The 16,436-nt window shown below is 56.6% G+C and overlaps 7 protein-coding genes across 7 annotated transcripts; 3 read left to right on the top strand and 4 right to left on the bottom strand.

Moving 5' to 3' along the window:
* Nucleotides 1-1,273: 1,273 nt before the first annotated feature.
* B0H64DRAFT_462599 (uncharacterized protein) lies at nt 1,274-2,570 on the top strand (the record flags this gene model as incomplete). Its single annotated transcript, XM_062807558.1, has 3 exons — nt 1,274-1,302; nt 1,420-2,105; nt 2,167-2,570. The coding sequence occupies 3 exons, from the start codon at nt 1,274-1,276 to the stop codon at nt 2,568-2,570; spliced, it is 1,119 nt and encodes a 372-aa protein (XP_062657622.1).
* A 19-nt stretch (nt 2,571-2,589) lies between these two features.
* Nucleotides 2,590-4,457, bottom strand: B0H64DRAFT_399713 (uncharacterized protein). The gene is made up of 3 exons (XM_062804024.1): nt 3,744-4,457; nt 2,997-3,633; nt 2,590-2,930 (listed from the first exon to the last, which is right to left on the bottom strand). Exons 1-3 carry the CDS (start codon nt 4,178-4,180, stop codon nt 2,679-2,681), a joined length of 1,326 nt encoding a protein of 441 aa, XP_062657621.1. The 5' UTR covers nt 4,181-4,457; the 3' UTR covers nt 2,590-2,678.
* A 665-nt stretch (nt 4,458-5,122) lies between these two features.
* B0H64DRAFT_324900 (uncharacterized protein) lies at nt 5,123-6,175 on the bottom strand (the record flags this gene model as incomplete). The annotated part of the gene is made up of 4 exons (XM_062800672.1): nt 5,123-5,286; nt 5,353-5,510; nt 5,577-5,975; nt 6,045-6,175. 4 exons carry the CDS (start codon nt 6,173-6,175, stop codon nt 5,123-5,125), a joined length of 852 nt encoding a protein of 283 aa, XP_062657620.1.
* A 442-nt stretch (nt 6,176-6,617) lies between these two features.
* B0H64DRAFT_425066 (7-dehydrocholesterol reductase) lies at nt 6,618-8,200 on the top strand (the record flags this gene model as incomplete). The annotated part of the gene is made up of 4 exons (XM_062805670.1): nt 6,618-7,140; nt 7,209-7,326; nt 7,562-7,884; nt 7,965-8,200. 4 exons carry the CDS (start codon nt 6,618-6,620, stop codon nt 8,198-8,200), a joined length of 1,200 nt encoding a protein of 399 aa, XP_062657619.1.
* A 78-nt stretch (nt 8,201-8,278) lies between these two features.
* B0H64DRAFT_343255 (P-loop containing nucleoside triphosphate hydrolase protein) lies at nt 8,279-10,199 on the bottom strand (the record flags this gene model as incomplete). The annotated part of the gene is made up of 2 exons (XM_062801276.1): nt 8,279-9,975; nt 10,046-10,199. 2 exons carry the CDS (start codon nt 10,197-10,199, stop codon nt 8,300-8,302), a joined length of 1,830 nt encoding a protein of 609 aa, XP_062657618.1. The 3' UTR covers nt 8,279-8,299.
* A 664-nt stretch (nt 10,200-10,863) lies between these two features.
* On the top strand, nt 10,864-12,525 carry B0H64DRAFT_325774 (uncharacterized protein; the record flags this gene model as incomplete). The annotated part of the gene is made up of 1 exon (XM_062800711.1): nt 10,864-12,525. The coding sequence occupies one exon, from the start codon at nt 10,864-10,866 to the stop codon at nt 12,523-12,525; it is 1,662 nt and encodes a 553-aa protein (XP_062657617.1).
* A 652-nt stretch (nt 12,526-13,177) lies between these two features.
* On the bottom strand, nt 13,178-15,562 carry B0H64DRAFT_462572 (heterokaryon incompatibility protein-domain-containing protein; the record flags this gene model as incomplete). The annotated part of the gene is made up of 2 exons (XM_062807557.1): nt 14,416-15,562; nt 13,178-14,190 (listed from the first exon to the last, which is right to left on the bottom strand). The coding sequence occupies exons 1-2, from the start codon at nt 15,224-15,226 to the stop codon at nt 13,178-13,180; spliced, it is 1,824 nt and encodes a 607-aa protein (XP_062657616.1). The 5' UTR covers nt 15,227-15,562.
* Between the last annotated feature and the right edge of the window lie 874 nt (nt 15,563-16,436).

The raw sequence follows: 16,436 nt of genomic DNA, 5'->3' as shown, positions 1-16,436 counted from the left end.
GCGTGGCCGCCGAGGTGACAATTGACAGCCTCAGATGGAAAGGCTCCGACGCCCAACACCAGCACACACCCCGAACACGTTTCGACACGTCACAGCCCGGCACTTTCCCCACGGTGGCTGGGGAGCGTCCCAAGTCGATAGGGCAATTGAAGACGGCCGAGCCTCGCGAACAGGTGATAGGTCCCGGCGATGGTAATGCCGAGTTGGCGATTTAGTCTGACGTCGCTCTCCGATCGGCTGCAAGGTGGTTCATGGCGAGCCGGGATTGAAGCGGATTGGAAGCAGGAGCTCGAGGGAACTGACTGGGTCGTGGAGCAACTAAAACGAGAAGGCGCGTAGAATCACAGGTTGGCTTTGCACTCCGGGTTCGCATCGCAAGCGGAAAGAAAGCACTTGTTTGGTGACCGAAAACGGCGTTCCCTTTGAGCTCTCGAAGGCGATGACCTTTTAGGGCTGCGCAGCAGAACCCATCTCTTTGTCCTCGTTGGGCAGTTGGCATGCGCTGTGAAGCGGCGCGTTTTCCGACGTCGCCCTGACAGCTGGAAATGAGGCCCGTGCCGCTGCATGGGGGGGGCTGGGAATTTCCAGCACAGCTGACTCAGCATTAGACCCCGATTGCTACATAGATGGATGGCTATCGTTGTATGGCGTACGAATTGCAGTATACCGTGTATGCAATTACCAATCCTACAAATTGCGGCCACAAGGATCCTTCTGTTTCAAGTTTCAAATCGCAGATCGACTTGCCAAGTCAGCAGATCTGCAACGCACAACATGGGACATTCTGGTCCTTCAATGGTGATCCAGCCAGCATCGGCCGGGGCTGTGCCTCGATTCCTCAGAGCGGGAGGGGGTGGAGGAAACGAAAATGGACAGCTTCAGCTGGGGGGGAAGCATGTTCTCTGTGTTTTCGACGAGGTTTATTTATACTGAACGACGTTCCCCGGCCCGGAGCCATCATCCCTCTCGACAATTGTGTTGGTGGTTTGGGTTCGACGCAGGTTGCGAGGGTTGAAAGGTGGGCCCCTCACTCACACACGGCCCAGTACCACAAGCCGGGGGCGGGCGCCCCACGTTTCAATGGCAAGCTGCGGGCAGGCTAGCGAGATTCAGGGTGCGACCGTCGGAGGAGGCACCATGAGAATTTGTGCCATTTAAGAGTTGCGACTGACCGCTGCACACAAGATTTGAGCTGCCCTCTTTGTCACATCAGAATCGTGTCTCCCATTAACTACTTTCCCTCGCTCACGAACAACAAGAAGATAAAGACGAAATGGCTGTCGGAACTGTCCTTGTCACTGGGTAAGGATGCCATTCCACCCCTCGTTCTTCCCCGCCTTGGCCAACCACTTCGTGGAGACCCCGCCAAACCACCAAAAAGTTAGATGGTGATGCTAATTACCCTCGACCGTCTTGTAGTGGTACCGGCTACATTGGGTCATTCACTACCCTAGCTCTCCTCGACAACGGGTACGATGTTGTGATTGTCGATAGTCTCTACAACTCCTCAAAGGTTGCCGTTGACCGCATCGAGCTCGTCTGCGGGAAGCGCCCTGCGTTTTACCAAGCCGACATCACGAACGAGGCTGCCCTCGATGAGGTTCTTGCCAAGCACCCCGAGATTGACAGCGTTATCCACTTCGCGGCCCTCAAGGCGGTCGGCGAATCTGGTGAAATCCCGCTCGAGTACTACCGCGTCAATGTCGGCGGCAGCATCTCTCTGCTGCGGTGCATGGAGAAGCACAACATCACCAACATCGTCTTCTCGTCCTCGGCCACCGTGTACGGCGATGCCACGCGCGTCCCCAACATGATTCCCATTCCCGAGCACTGCCCGATTGGTCCCACGAACACCTACGGCCACACCAAGGTCATGATCGAGACGGTCATCACCGACCACGTCGAGGCCCAGCGGCGCAACAACCAGAAGGCCGGCAAGCCCCACGAGCAATGGAACGGCGCTCTGCTCCGGTACTTCAACCCCTGCGGCGCACACCCAAGCGGTATCATGGGCGAGGACCCACAAGGCGTCCCCTACAACCTCCTCCCTCTGCTCGGGAAGGTGGCGACGGGCGAGCGCGAGAAACTGCTCGTCTTTGGCGATGGTGAGTTCCCGGTGAAAGGCCGCGGCAATAGAGTTGAAAGGTTGGCTAATTGTTTGCATAGACTACGCTTCCAAGGACGGCACCGCGATCCGCGACTACATCCACGTCCTCGACCTTGCCAGCGGCCACTTGGCCGCCCTCAACTACCTCCGCGAGCACAAGCCCGGCGTCAAGGCATGGAACCTGGGCTCTGGCCGTGGCAGCACGGTCTTCGAGATGATCAAGGCCTTCAGCAACGTCGTTGGCCGGGACTTGCCCTACGAAGTGGCTCCCCGGAGACACGGTGACGTCTTGGATCTTACGGCCCACCCCGCCCTCGCGAACAAGGAGCTCCAGTGGAAGACCCAGCTCACGCTAGAGGACGCATGCGCCGACCTTTGGCGCTGGGTGGAGAACAACCCCAAGGGATACCGGCAAGATCCGCCGGCTGAACTCCTCGAGGCGCTCAAGGCTAAGAAAGCCTAAGCCATACCCATTCTAATTATGGCTAGAGTTCGGGGTGCGCTATTGGAGAAAAGGCGACTTATTAGAGCTAATTAATCCATGAATAGATGAATGAAAGACACTGTCGGTTTAAACCTTGAGCAGCAGCTTGCCTGCGGTCTTCCTCCCCTCCAGATCGGAGTGTGCCTGACCAACATCCTTGAGGGGGTACACCTCATGAATCTTGACCTTCACCTTACCAGCCAGCAGCAACTCAAACAGCTCCTTGGTGTAGGCGGCCCTCTCCTCCTTGGTCACAATGTACGAAACGAGCTGCGGCCGCATCAACTTGATGTTTTTGGCGCCCAATTTCAGAACGTCGACGGGCGGCACCGGACCAGACTGTTGTTAAAAGCGTCAGCCATCACCACCACCCTCAAAAGGCGTCCTCACCAGCACATCACTCACCGCGTTCCCAAACACAACCAGCGTCCCCTTGCGCGCAATCATCTCCAGGTCCCCATCAAACGTCGCCTTACCCACCCCATCAAAAATAACATCCACCCCCTTCCCACCCGTAATCTCCCTCACCCTCCCCACCACGTCCTCACTCTTGGAGTCCACCACCCACTGCGCCCCATTCCCCCTCGCCAGCGCGCACTTGGCCTCGCCCCCCGCGGTACCAATCACGCGCGCCCCGTGCGCCGCGAGCATCTGCACCAGCATCAACCCCGTCCCGCCCGCGGCGGCGTGCACCAGCGCCCAGGGTCCCTCGCTCACCCCAAGCTGCCCCTGCCCCTTCACCTGGTCACCCGGCCGCGCCAACCCGGCCGCCTCCCGAACGAAGGTCAGCGCGGTCAGGCCCTGCAGCAGGCTGGCGGCGGCCGTGTCGGTGGCGAGGCCGGCGGGGATGGCGGCGGCGCGGTCGGCGCCCACGGCGGTCAGCTCCGCGTAGGCGTGGTCGGCGACGTAGGCGACGCACGTGCCTTCCTGCAGGGACGGGTCCGAGGTGTGCACGGAGGGGTGCGCGGCGATGATGGTGCCGGCGGCTTCTTTGCCGGTGATGAGCGGGAGGGGGGATTTGTAGAGGCCGGTGCGGAAATAGCTTTTGGGGGTGGGGTGGTGGTGTTAGTGGTGGTCTCGTGGAGTGTGGATGGAAGAACGGGGGTGGTGGTGCGGGTGCGGGGTGGCCTTGGACTGAGTTCAGGTACTTACGTGTCGATGAAGTTGACGCCGACGAACTCGTTCCGGACGAGGATCTCGCCCTCTTTAAGCTCCGGCACGGGTAGGTCGGTCTTCCACTTGAGCACTTCCACTCCACCCGTCTCCTCGATGAGGATGCCGGACATGGTTTTCGGAACTGGCGCCATCGTGGTGTAACAGCGGGGTTGCGCGGGGTAAAGTCGATGGGAAATCTGCGATGAGAGAGGAATCGAGTTGGTATGACGGGCTGAAAGCTGTCGATAAAAGGTAGAGGATCTTGGCGATGATGTCAATCCGCTGTATCTCCGAATGCAAGAGCCCCGACCACAATGTTGAAAATCTGAGAAGTTCAATTGGGGCGTGCGGTGATGCGATTGCCATGCTGGAAGGTGCAACCCCAAACCGGTTCGGACCCACGTCACCGTCACAGATTGTACTCTCGCGCGCATGATTCCGACTCACCATCCAATTTTTCACAAAGGGATTATGGTACCTACCTACCTATGTAAAGGTGAATGGGGTGAGCTCGTGTGCTGGGGAGCCGGGCACCGCTTTTGTGGCTCGCTGCTGCGACCCTGCGCGAACGGGGGGGGAATTCAGACACTCACCTCATGAACAAAAGAAGCCGAACTCCGAGTGTAGATGTCGGCAATGGAAACTTCGAGTCCTCGGCTGGAGGAATATACCGAACGTCATCCTAAAGCCCAAATAAACTCTATTTACTCCATTTCCTTTTCTTTTACCCTTTTCTTTTCCTTTAACTTAGTTTTCTCGATCTCTTTTCATTTGTTCTTTTTGCTTGACTTCTTGCTTTCCTTTCGAGTTCGGCTTTTTTTCGGCCAGAGGGTGACAAGCAGCAACAAGAGTTGGAATCCGGCATGTGCGGAGGTAGTTATGATTCAGGGGTAAATTTTTCCACGATTTCAGGGTCCCGGTCCGTCTTACGATACTTCTCTCCTACCAAGTTTCCTCAAGTGACTGGCTACAACAGCTGTATAGGTGCCGTAGTGCTGGTTGTTTTGTCTCGGGAACAAATTCAAGGTGAAGTGCAATTTAATGGCAACTACCGGCGTGATTGTAGATGAACCAAATGTGACCACATACATCGATGAAAACATGTCTATACCACTGACTGCAGCACTACTAATTGCATCATCCCAAGCCCGCAATCACGTACCGCTAGGACATCGGTGGAACCGCGTTCTTTCTACCGAGGTGGCGCGTGACGTAGAAGAGATGTGTTATAACCCGCGGCAACACAGCAGCGGTGCAGAGATCCCAAGAGTAGGGTAAACTAGAAATATAATAGAGATTCTAGAATAGTACCCCAAGGCTGCCCTACACCTATCTGGGCAGGGAGACCGCAGAGAGATACTTCCAGAACGGAAAGCTTATGTCTGAAACTTCACCTGCCCTCGCCTTTTATGGACAGGGTCGAAAAATATGTCGGGGTCCGCGTATGTCCCCCCCAGCCTGTCCCACATGTCGGAAAACTGCCCAAAGTTGAATTGGATGCTCTTGTGGTGCACCGTGTGAAACTGATCCCGGTTGTCGTCTGCGGAACAGAGATCAGAATGAGCATACACACAGCTCTGGGGAATAGAGGGCGCAAACGACTTACGGAGCAGAAATGTCCAAATGTTGGTCACGAAAAAGACAACTAGCTGCCCTACGTCTGACATGGGCCAAATGAAGCTGTAGGCGTAAATAGGCAGGCTCATGATCCACCCTTCGAGCGGGTCAAAGGCATACGCAGAAAACGGCGTCGGAATGACGAACCTGTCCGGGATGTTAGAAGGGTGCCCAGATGATCGTGGCTTCTGGTTCGGGGTCTCGCGTGCTCACATGTGGTGTTTGTAATGCGCCATCCTGAACAGCACGGGATGGTGAAATGCCCTGTGCAGCCAGTACATGCACGTATCGCTGAAGAGCACGAAGAGAGGATACTGCGCCACCTCGTACCAAGCGCTACCCGTCCCAAACGCGTAGATCTTGGCGAACCCGCGCACCTGGGCCACGAAGATGGGCACTGTCAGTACGTTGAAGACCAGCAGTGCGGTCAGAGAGGCTGTGATCTCGGAGCGGATCTGGTTCGGGCGGAACTTTGGCTGCTTTTTCAACGACTGGTCAAAGTTGCGGTAATAGCAGACGGTCCCGAAGAGGAGGTAGAAAAGCGAGCTTGAAAGCCATGTCACCAAGAAGATGCTGATGCTTTGGCGGCACAGACCATGCCGTTGCCAGAGGCTTGGGTTCGCCGTGAGGTTGCAAAGCCACTGCTTGCTCTTGTCGATGGTCACACTGGTGGATGGTGACAATTGCGAGGATTGTAGCCAGCCCGAGTCTGTTCCATTCGTGGTTGCACATATGGTCTCGGCCAGTCGGAACGACGAGCCATAGACGCCGTCCAGGAGGACCGGGTTGAGATGGTTGAGTATCGCCTCCATTTCTTTCGTCAACTACTGCTATCGGGCAGTCGCAACAACAAGGGAAGCCGAGCATCAAGGTGAAAAGCCTGCTTCATATTTGGCGGTGGCTGCGAGCGCGATATCTCGAGACTAACTGGCGGTCAGCGGGTACCGTTGAGTACTTTGTTAGTGGGGTGTGTGATCGTCGATCTGGGCCAACAGTATATGTAAGAAATTTCACGATGTCTCAGGTCACAGAGAAGCTGAATGCCCCTCGGTATTTAGCTCCAGCCTTGTCTCAGACATGCTGGACCCACAACGGAGATCTTGAACTGGACGTGGTCCGACGACGGGAGTCGAAGTTATTAGGTCCTCGGTACGTATAAGACGGAAGAGACTTTGGTGTGCAAATCGTGCTGTAACCAAGCACACCAATAACAGACCCACCACAGGATCTTGTCAACGGATTCGTGCACTGACAATGTATGAACCAAAAGCCACCAGCTGGACGAGCGTTGTCGTCAATGAGTTCGTGAGTTTGCAACTCGTAGCGACTAGCCCAATCCTGGACTGGTTTGTGTCGATATCCTACGACGATTTTGATTCATCGTTGTCCTCCGCTGCCAAAGCCTTCCTTTCTGAGCCAATCTCCTTCTTTACTTCTCGTTTGCCGACAGTCACGGCCACAGCCGTCGCAGCTTACTTGTCCTGGGTCGTGTTCCAGGCGTGTTTGTACGTCTTCGTCCCCGGGCCCCTCCACCAGGCCCCACGGACACCAGGGGGAAGACGCCTCCTCTACCGGCTGAATGGGTTCTCTGCGTGGGCCGTAACGGTGGCACTTGCAGCATATGCGTCCTATGCGGGATTCGTTGACCCGGCAGTCATCGCAAAGCACTGGACTACCACCATAGCCACGGCTATGGTCTATTCGTTCGCACTCATCGGGATCTTCTACATCAAGGCTCGTGTGGTGCCCGACAATAAGGGGGACACCCTGTTGACCGGCAAGTTCTCCGTTTTCCCGGACCTTCCGCTGTCCTTTTCACCGCTGCTCCCCTAACACAATACCTAGGCCACTTTTGGTATGATCTTTTCAATGGCGGAGAGCTCCATCCGCGGACTGGGCAGCTGTTCGACTGGAAGCACTTCAATGCCAGCCGGACCGGCGGTATCTTGGCATGGACGTTGATGTATGGCGCCGGATACTCCCTCAGCATGTCCATTGTAGCTGACCGATGTACAGTGACCTTTCATTTGCTGCTCTGCAGCACCAGCGATTTGGTTCCGTGACCAATTCAATGGTTCTGGCCGTTGGGTTCCGAGCCGTCATTGTTGCAGAGTACTTTCTCTACGAAGATTTGTGAGTCGGAATATCTGTACAACAACACCTTTGTAACCGGATGCTAATTCGTGGATGGCGGGCAGATTCTTCGAGACTCTCGACGGCGCGCACGAACGGTTCTCCTTTTACAACATCTTCGGCTTCGCCGTCATGATGCCGCATCTGTGGACTTTGCAAACGCAGTATCTTGCTACTCACCCCGTCCGGCTTTCCACGCCGGCGGTGGTCTTGGTCGTCATTGGCTTTGCCGTCGGTTGGACGATTAACCACATTGCCAATGAGCAAAAGGCCGCATCTCGACGGACGAATGGGAAGTTTCGCATTGGCGGACAGGAGGCGAAAACGGTCGAGGCAAAGTATCACACGGCGGACGGCAAAACACATCGCACCATCCTTCTCTGCTCCGGTAATTATTACATGCCCCTTTGGACAGGAACATCCTCGTAAGGAACCTTCCACCACATGTACTAATATGGGTGCACTTAGGTCTGTGGGGAATTGTTCGTCACCCAAACTATGTCGGTAGCATCACCTACGCATGGGCCTCGTGTTTGCCCTGTGGTAGCGGCCACCTCCTCCCCTACCTAGAGGCGATCCTCGTCACCGGTATTTGCATTCACCGCTGTTTCCGTGACGAGGCAAGATGCAAAGCCAAGTATGGGGAAGCATGGGCCGAGTACTGCCAGCATGTCAAGTCGCGTCTGATCCCTGGGGTCTTTTGAGCGGGGAGAAAGCCGCCCAAATATCTACCAAACTTTGTATTATTATCCATGACCGCTTCTACCCACCTGATGAAGTCCCTACCGTAGACGCTACCCCATTCAATCCCGCATGCGAAGCAAGGCCCAAGCAGCTACCCTATAACCCAATATAATTGCCACCACGATGCCAACGTTTTGCCCCTGGTCCGCCATCTTGATCCCGTACTGATCCAAAATCGTTTCCCCAGAAATGTGACATTGGTCTGGAAGTGATGGGTATCTACAGTGGCATCCCGCACCGCAGCTGTACGTCGCCCCATCAAACTGCGTGGCCATCATGCCCCGAAAGACGTATCCCTGCGAGTTCCAATAGTAGAACCCGTATTTGTAAAACACATTCAGCTGCGAAGGTGGTACCAAGGTACCTGCAGTCGCGAAGGCGATAACGTTCAACAAAGACGTGATCACCAGTGCGCCGACGAAGTTGGGGATGATGGCAACCGAGAGAATGACCACACCTTCGGCCGCGATCAGGTTCAAAAACAGCCACGATATCCAAGTGAAGAAAGCACCGGCGGATGCGCGGCAACCCCCCAGCCAGTAGAACAAGACGGAAAATGCGGAGGAGAAAAGAAACTGGTACGGCATGCCCACGACGAAATTGGACAGCAAAAAGGAGCCGGCACCATACAGGCCGTTGCAGCGGTCCAGACGGAACTGACGATAGTCCTCGATGAAGGCCGGGACATACGTCACGGCCATAAAAGACATGAACGCACAGGAGACTAAGAGGGCGTTAATCAGGAGCTGGATCGAGTTCTGGTCGCGATCCATCTGCAGCCAGATGGTCCCTGCTAGGAGCCCCAACGCCGTGTACATGGCAAGTCGCAAGGTGTAGGCCAAACCATCCCGATACGATTTGATGAACGTTCTGTGAGTGAGCACCGCCAGTCGGCCCGGAGAAGACGGCTTGGATCCGGCGTCCCAAGCCAATTCCGGGGTGACCCTGGCAGACGCAATGACTCCAGCGTTCTGCTGACGCAGGGCGGATATTCCCCAGAGCGACGCCAGTTCGGCCACACGCTCGCGCTCCGGGACAGCGGCTTCATTCTGGGCAAAGTCGGTATTGACCAGCTCGAGCAGAAAGTCCGCCGGGTTTGCCCGCTCGGGGATCGTCACGCCAATGCTCGCGTAGTAGTCCACCACCCGGTTGATGGGGCCGAAATAGTGTGTCTTGCCCGCCGACAGAAGAAGCAACTTGTCAAAGAGGCTAAAGGTCGATGTCGATGGCTGGTGGATGGAGCACACGACGATGAGGCCGGTTCTCTTGGCAAGCTGTCGCAGGTGGCTGACGACGTGGCAGCTGGCTACCGAATCAAGACCGCTCGTCGGCTCGTCAAGAAACAGGATACCGGGGCCGGTGACCAGTTGCTTGGCCACCGTCAGCCGGCGCTTCTGGCCGTGGGATATGCCGCCCCCGACGCGCCGTGTCCTCAAGCCGACAAGCCCGAAGGCTTCGAGCAGCGTGTCGACGCGAGTCTCGGCCTCATCCCCGCGAGGGATGCCCGCGAGCCGAGAGGCAAAGTGCAGCGTCTCTCTCACGTTCAGGGCGCTGATGAAGATGTCGTGATCTTGGGCGAATGACGTGACGTGGCGGAAGACGTTGCTCGGCACCTCGGCCCCATTGACGAAGATCTGTCCACTGACGTGGGCTGCCTTGATCGGCCGTTGTGCAAGTACGTTTAGGAACGTGGTCTTGCCGCACCCTGATGGGCCCATGACAGCGCAGCATTCACCTGCATGTTTCATGCTTAGCCGCAGCTCAGCCAGTAAAGTCAATCATTGGGAGAAGGGGGGATAACCAACCAGCTTGCATGATGCCCTCGACATTGTCGACTAGCGTCTTGGGCTGTCCGGTCTTGCCATCCTTGACCTTGACTGTCAAACCGCTCCATGATAGCGTCTCGACTGGGGCGTTGAGAAGCCGTTTCTCTGCAACAGGAAGCTGCTCGGGGTCCATGGCCGGCTGTTTCGGTTCCATAATGAAAGAATATTGTAGGGCTTTGTGGTTGCGGAGGTGACGGGAGATTGAACTACTCCAACGAACGCAGTCAAAGAGGTGACCTTACGAGGACCAGGACTGAAAGCTATAGTAGCTCGTGAGCTAACTATTTCTAAGGCTATCGCGGCAGTTGCACCAGCAGCGATGGCATCTTGGCTGATAGATGATCATACCGGATTGGGGTAGGTTTTAGAATGGGTTCCAGACCGCCTCGAGATCGCTGGTCGGCCAAGATCGACGTCCCTAGTTGATTGCTCGGTGTCTCAGATTTGCGCAGTGAACACACATTGCTATGGATGAAAGGGGCCAAGACATTGTTGAGATGGAAGACACAGCTGAATGTCAGGCGTACACCTTCCGGATGTGGAGACTAGACAGGGAACTGCAAGTGACATTGAGTACATTGCCTTGTGATGGACGCAAATGCGGTGAGCCGCTTGTGGTCGGAGTCGGTGCAGTAAAAAGCCAGAAAACAGTCTAGGAAAGGGTGATGCTGACGGGTTTCCATCTTAATTTGGCGCACTTGCCTCCCTTCTCTGCTCCGTCCCAACACCGTCCATCGATAACAGAGATTGTGAGGCGTCACAGAACTCCATATTCGAAACCTCATCTGGCGGCTACCATGGCTACTACCCTAGTTAAGACATATATCACGGAGTCCCACATCTTGCTGGCGAAGGACAAAGAAAATGTTCAGGCGGCCGACCGGCCAGGGCAGCCCAAAGCCCAAGGTCCCTCTCAAGCCACTCAAATCAGCTTACAACGCCATGACCGCATCGTCAGCCGTCTGGCTGCCGAGGTACAACTTTTCGCCGAGCGTGGCGAAAGGTTCCGTATCAGCCACGGTTCCAGCAACTCGACACGCCCTACACACACGGGGAACCTGCTCGATATCAGTCCCCTGAACAACGTTCTGCTCGTCTCAAAAGACCACTCGGACATTGGGCTCGACAGCTGGTGCCTCGTTGAGCCCAACGTCCCCATGGACAAGTTGGTTGAGGCCACCCTGCCGCATGGACTCGTTCCCCCGGTTGTCATGGAGTTTCCCGGCATCACAGTTGGGGGAGGCTTCTCCGGGACTTCGGGGGAGAGCAGCTCTTTCCGCCACGGCTTCTTCAGTGACAATGTCCATGAAGTGGAGATGATATTGGGAGATGGCCAGGTGGTCAAAGCCTCCAATGAGAATCACCAGGATCTGTTCCGTGCTGCCGCTGGCGCCCTAGGCACTCTCGGAATCGTGACGGCCTTGAAAGTGCGACTGGTGCCGGCCAAACGGTTCGTCCACGTTCGCTACTCCCGCCTCGGCAGCTTCCCGGACGCCATCAGTGACCTCCACAAGATGAAGTCCGGCTCTTTCGAGTATCTCGATGCTATTCTGTACTCTAAGCAACACGGCGTGGCGATAACGGGCAACCTTGTTGACGAGGAGATGGTGCCAGGGGGCACTCGCATCAAAACTTTCAGCAACGCCGCCGACGATTGGTTCTACCGACATGTCCGCGAAAAGACAAGCCAGCTAGCCCCGGGCAGTGAGGCCGAGGACTACGTCCCGCTCGCTGAGTTTCTGTTCCGCTACGACCGTGGCGGCTTCTGGGTGGGCGAGATGGGCTACGACTACTTTCACAACATCATCCCCTTCAACGGCTTCATGCGGTGGCTGCTAGACGACTTTTCGCACACCCGCACGCTGTACCACGCCCTCCACGCCACGGGCGTCACTCGCGAGCTGGTCATACAGGATGTTACGGTGCCGTGGGACAATGCGACAGAGCTCATCGACCACATCAGCGACGACCTCGAAATCTGGCCACTATGGCTGTGCCCCCTGGCCAAGGCTCAGATGCCAACGTTCCACCCCATGACGACATCGTCGGTGGCAAAGCCTGGACCCTCAACCTCGGACGAGATGCTCAGCATTGGCCTCTGGGGTTGGGGACCCAAGAAGCCAGGTGAATTCGTGGCAAAGAACCGCGACCTGGAGGCAAAGCTGGAAGAACTCCGCGGCCGCAAGTGGCTGTACGCGCACATGTTCCACACCGAGGAAGAATTCTGGAGGCTTTATAACCGCGAGTGGTACGAGGGTCTGAGGGAAAAGTACCACGCAACCAATTTGGTGAACATATATGACAAGATTAGGAGGGGTGGAGGTGGGACAAAGAATTGGGCGCAGACAATAAGGGAGATGTGGCCGGTGGGTGGACTGTGTGGCATGTGGAGGGCGGTGCGATCAGGGGATATTAGTTTGCATCGTAATGCAAAGTGGAAGTGGCTTGGTGCCAGTTGAGTGTACAATAATAGTTCTAGCTGAACTACAAGCTTTTAGTTGCAAGATGATACCACTAGGAATCCCGGCCTCCCACTGCTCCCAAACAAACAACGTCATCCCATAGTCCCCTGTTCACGGATGAGCCGACTCTGTCGGGGACGACATCAACGAATTCCGCCCCGTCGCCTCCAAAGAAGCTACTGCTAGGCAAAGCGAGGACACCCTGCCGTCCGAGTCGTCCATCACCGAGCTGACACTGCTCGACCGAACCCTGAATGCTGGAGGATCGTTCAGTGGCTAGGAAGCGTTGCAAGGCCGGGAATCGCCGGGACAACAGCTAGCGTCGACGACGGAGCTAGGTCTGAGGGTGACTTAACGCAGAGATTGGGAAAGGTGGCTGAAAACTTACGCGGCAAACGTGAGTAGATCAAATCTTTTAGAAGAAGGTACATGATGGATAGGTTGCTGGGTTGTACGGAAACGGAGAGGGCAAGGTAGAGAGATACAAGGCTGGGGAGGATTCTGGCGAGTGCCGGTATAGTGGTAGTGCTTTTTAGCAATGAGATATCGAAGCTTTGGCAATGCAGTTGTGGACCAAAGACTCGGATGGCTGAAAGATCTGAACCACCTAGCCTGTGGCTTTGGCGGTGTGTAATGAATATCGACGTTGTTAGCGGAGCTCAATTTCGCCGAACGCTTTTCCTTCCTTGATCCCTCCCCCATCCGCCAGCCCAAAGACATAGGTTGGGCCGACAAGTTGATACCGCGGCGGAGTGCTGGCATTTATCTGGCTTAGCTCCCCTCGGAGGACGAAGGGTACATGCGCTCCGGCAAGCACTGCAATCTCGTCGGATACGGCCGTATTCTCTGGTCCTAGGCCAGGCCGCCCGCTATCGTCAATCAGTGCCCGCCTGTTGTAGACCTTCCATACCCGACGATAATCCCAGGACTCGGACATCATCCAGTCTTGTTTAGCTGCCTCACCGTCCAGATCCAGTGGAGGTGATTCCCGGCCTGTCAAGACATTAAATCCGTGGATGAATCGGTTGGGGTCCTCGGCGTCTGCTCGCTTCACGAGGCCCATATCGGCGATGGGAACTCGCCACGTCTCCTTGTCAACATCCCGAACGACACTAGCACATTCTTTCACCATCTGGTCAACCTCCAGCAACCAGTCGTGACACTCATTCAGATACGCGGGCGATCCAGGGGCTGCTTTGAACACTCGTCCAACCTTTTGAACCCGCCCCACGATAACTCCCGGCAGTGAAACCACGGGGTTTTCGTAGACGAGGTGTCCAACCCGGCTTTTTGGAGCCCAGTCTCGCCAGCGGGCCCCGCCGCTGGCATCACCGCGTGACTGGGCCTCGCTCTCGGTGCCGAAAGAGACGCCGCCGATTTGGGGCATCATGCGTGGGGCCGTCCAATCGGGCACCCAGGAGGGAAGTTTGTCTTTCACATTGACGGGCATGACCTGAGGTGTCTTCTGACAGAAACAGAGAATATCGGGGCCGTGGTTCTCGAGGAGCACCTTGCCGACAGCGAAAAGGACCTTGTTGATCGTCATGGCTGGGGAATAGTCGATGGGGATTCTGCGCCGGTCTTTCTCGCGCACCATCCCGAGAAGGCCGTAGATCCTGTCTCGCGGATCGGTGGCTTGAATTGCGCCATCATCACTCGTGCCTAACGAGGTCCATATGATGGTGTCTAGCAGCGGCATGCCGGCAGAGCCCAGGTCCTGATCCGAGATCCCACCGGCCCTCGCCTCCTCCAACGAACGCTTGTATCCGTCCGATGCCAACGCCAGATGCGACACGTTGGGGTAGATGTCACCCAGCAGCGTGTACAGCCTGCGATGCTGTGGTTCCGTGCTCGGGTACAGCACCATCTACTCCAGCAACCGCATACACTCGCTGACATCCTCCCAGTCCACAGACGTCACCCCCGCCTCGGGATCCGCACCACACATCACCACCGCCTTCCGCGCGAGCACCACCTCCTGAATAATCCACACCCGCCGCCACCACACCCTCCCCCTAAACAGCCGCCAAACCGCCTCAAAATGAAACCCCACCGTCCCCCCATCACCACCACCACCCCCCTCAGTAACCGCAAACCCCCTCACCGTCCTCACAAAAGCCTCCACCCTCCCCGCATCCCCCACCCCGCCCAACCTCTCCCGCACCTGCTCGCGAAACAACCCCCCCAAATCCCGCACCACACGCAGCGCCGCCCCATCCCCCTCCGGCCCCAACCAGACCAGCACCCCCTCGGCGGCACCATAGATCCGGCTCATGAGCGGCACCTGGGTGTTCTTCTCGGCCGTGTCGGCCTGGTTGATGCACAGCGCGTCCACCCACAGGTGGCCCGCCCAGCGCTGCCGTGCTAACCGGGTGATGGCGCTGTGCAGGTTGGGGGTGACGGGGACGGGGAGGGTGTTGATGGTCAGGTGGGGGAGGGCCGTGGTGGTGGTGGGGAGGCCCCAGACGTAGGAGAGGGCGGTGAACTTTACTGGGGGGTGGGTGGTGGAGGGGGGGGATGGGGAGAGGGCGGCGTGGGTTAGGGTGAGGGTGTAGGTTGGTGCTGAGGAGGGGGGAGGGGTTGGGGGGTTGGTTGACGGTGGCGGGTTTGGGGGGTAGGAGAGGGTGAGGAGGCGGATTTCGTGGGTTGAGGGGTCGAGCGGGAGGTAGGGGTATGGTTGGGGGTTGGGCGTTGACATTTTGGTGGTGTGGTGTGGTCGGGCTTAGGGGTTGGGGGGGAGTGTAGATTATCCCTGACTCGGCGCCAAGGTGGGTAAGGGAAGAAGTGATGATAGTTTTGTGTGGTGTTGAGGGAATGAATGGAAACTCGCGTGGTGCCAAGGATTGACGCTGACTGAGCCCCCCGTTGCGGGGACCCGCGTACGCGGGAGTTATCGCCGATGTCGCGCATATTAAAATGCATGTTCTATTACCTACCTTGATATGACTTTTTTGTTTGTGTGCGAAGCACCTCGAGGCCGCGTAACACGCGCCAAGCGCCATGTTGCCGAGGGTTTTTGGGGGTCAACCTCCTGTTGTTGAAAGAGCGTTGTTGCGGAATCCCGAGTGCCAAGCCCACACGGGTTCCTGACAGCGGGTTGGCACCCGAAGCCGCCCGGCCCGAGTTGGTTGCACCGACCTCGATCGCCCTTCGACGCGTGAGGTAATCCCAACCACACAAAAAAAAAAAAACCAAGAGCACCCAATCAGCATTTTACAACACTCGAAGTTCACCCTGCGTCGAGGCTGTATCGAACCGGCGACACTGCATTGTATCCGAGGTGACATCGAGCGGACAGTTGCATTCTCCTTTGCGGATTGTTGAGGCTGTGCTGCGTGGCGTGAGGTGGCCCTGGGGTTGAGATGAAAGCCTGCGCAAGCGCCGCTCGACCACTTCCGCTTCGGGACAAGGCAACCTCTGTGCTGAATCCATCCTCATAACCAACCTCGTCAGTGCGAGCAAAGCGTTTCGCATTTTCTATCAATATTTCCTCTCATTCATCCCGTTGCCACATTCGCACTGATTTTCCTCAATCAGACAGCTTCCCATTTGGCATTTGTCGTGGCGACACAGCCTGTTCGACTGCCACCCTCTCACTGACGTCCATCACCACACACCCACATTCCCACACTCCCCACATTACTAACCGCTATTCTTGGCTCTGAAACTGCGGCAGGGGATCGCCAAGTTCAACCCCACAGCACCACGTAAACCCAGCAGCTGCGGACGACATCGCTTCTTGTCGGCGCCTGGATGCCCATCAGTGGCACTCACCGCTAAGACACGATCCCGGATGCCGCGTGGCCTTCGCATTCGGTAGCGGAGCAGTCAAAAACATTGCTCTACACTACCTCCTAACCGGGCCTTTTTAGTTGCTGCGCTTCACCCAACTTTGTGTGTTCTCGCCG

Source organism: Chaetomium fimeti (genome assembly GCF_033439085.1).
Source record: "Chaetomium fimeti strain CBS 168.71 chromosome Unknown B0H64scaffold_5, whole genome shotgun sequence".
Lineage (NCBI taxonomy): Eukaryota > Fungi > Ascomycota > Sordariomycetes > Sordariales > Chaetomiaceae > Chaetomium > Chaetomium fimeti.
The sequence above is the reverse complement of the archived record's forward strand: the minus strand, read 5'-3'. Positions and strand labels throughout refer to the sequence as shown.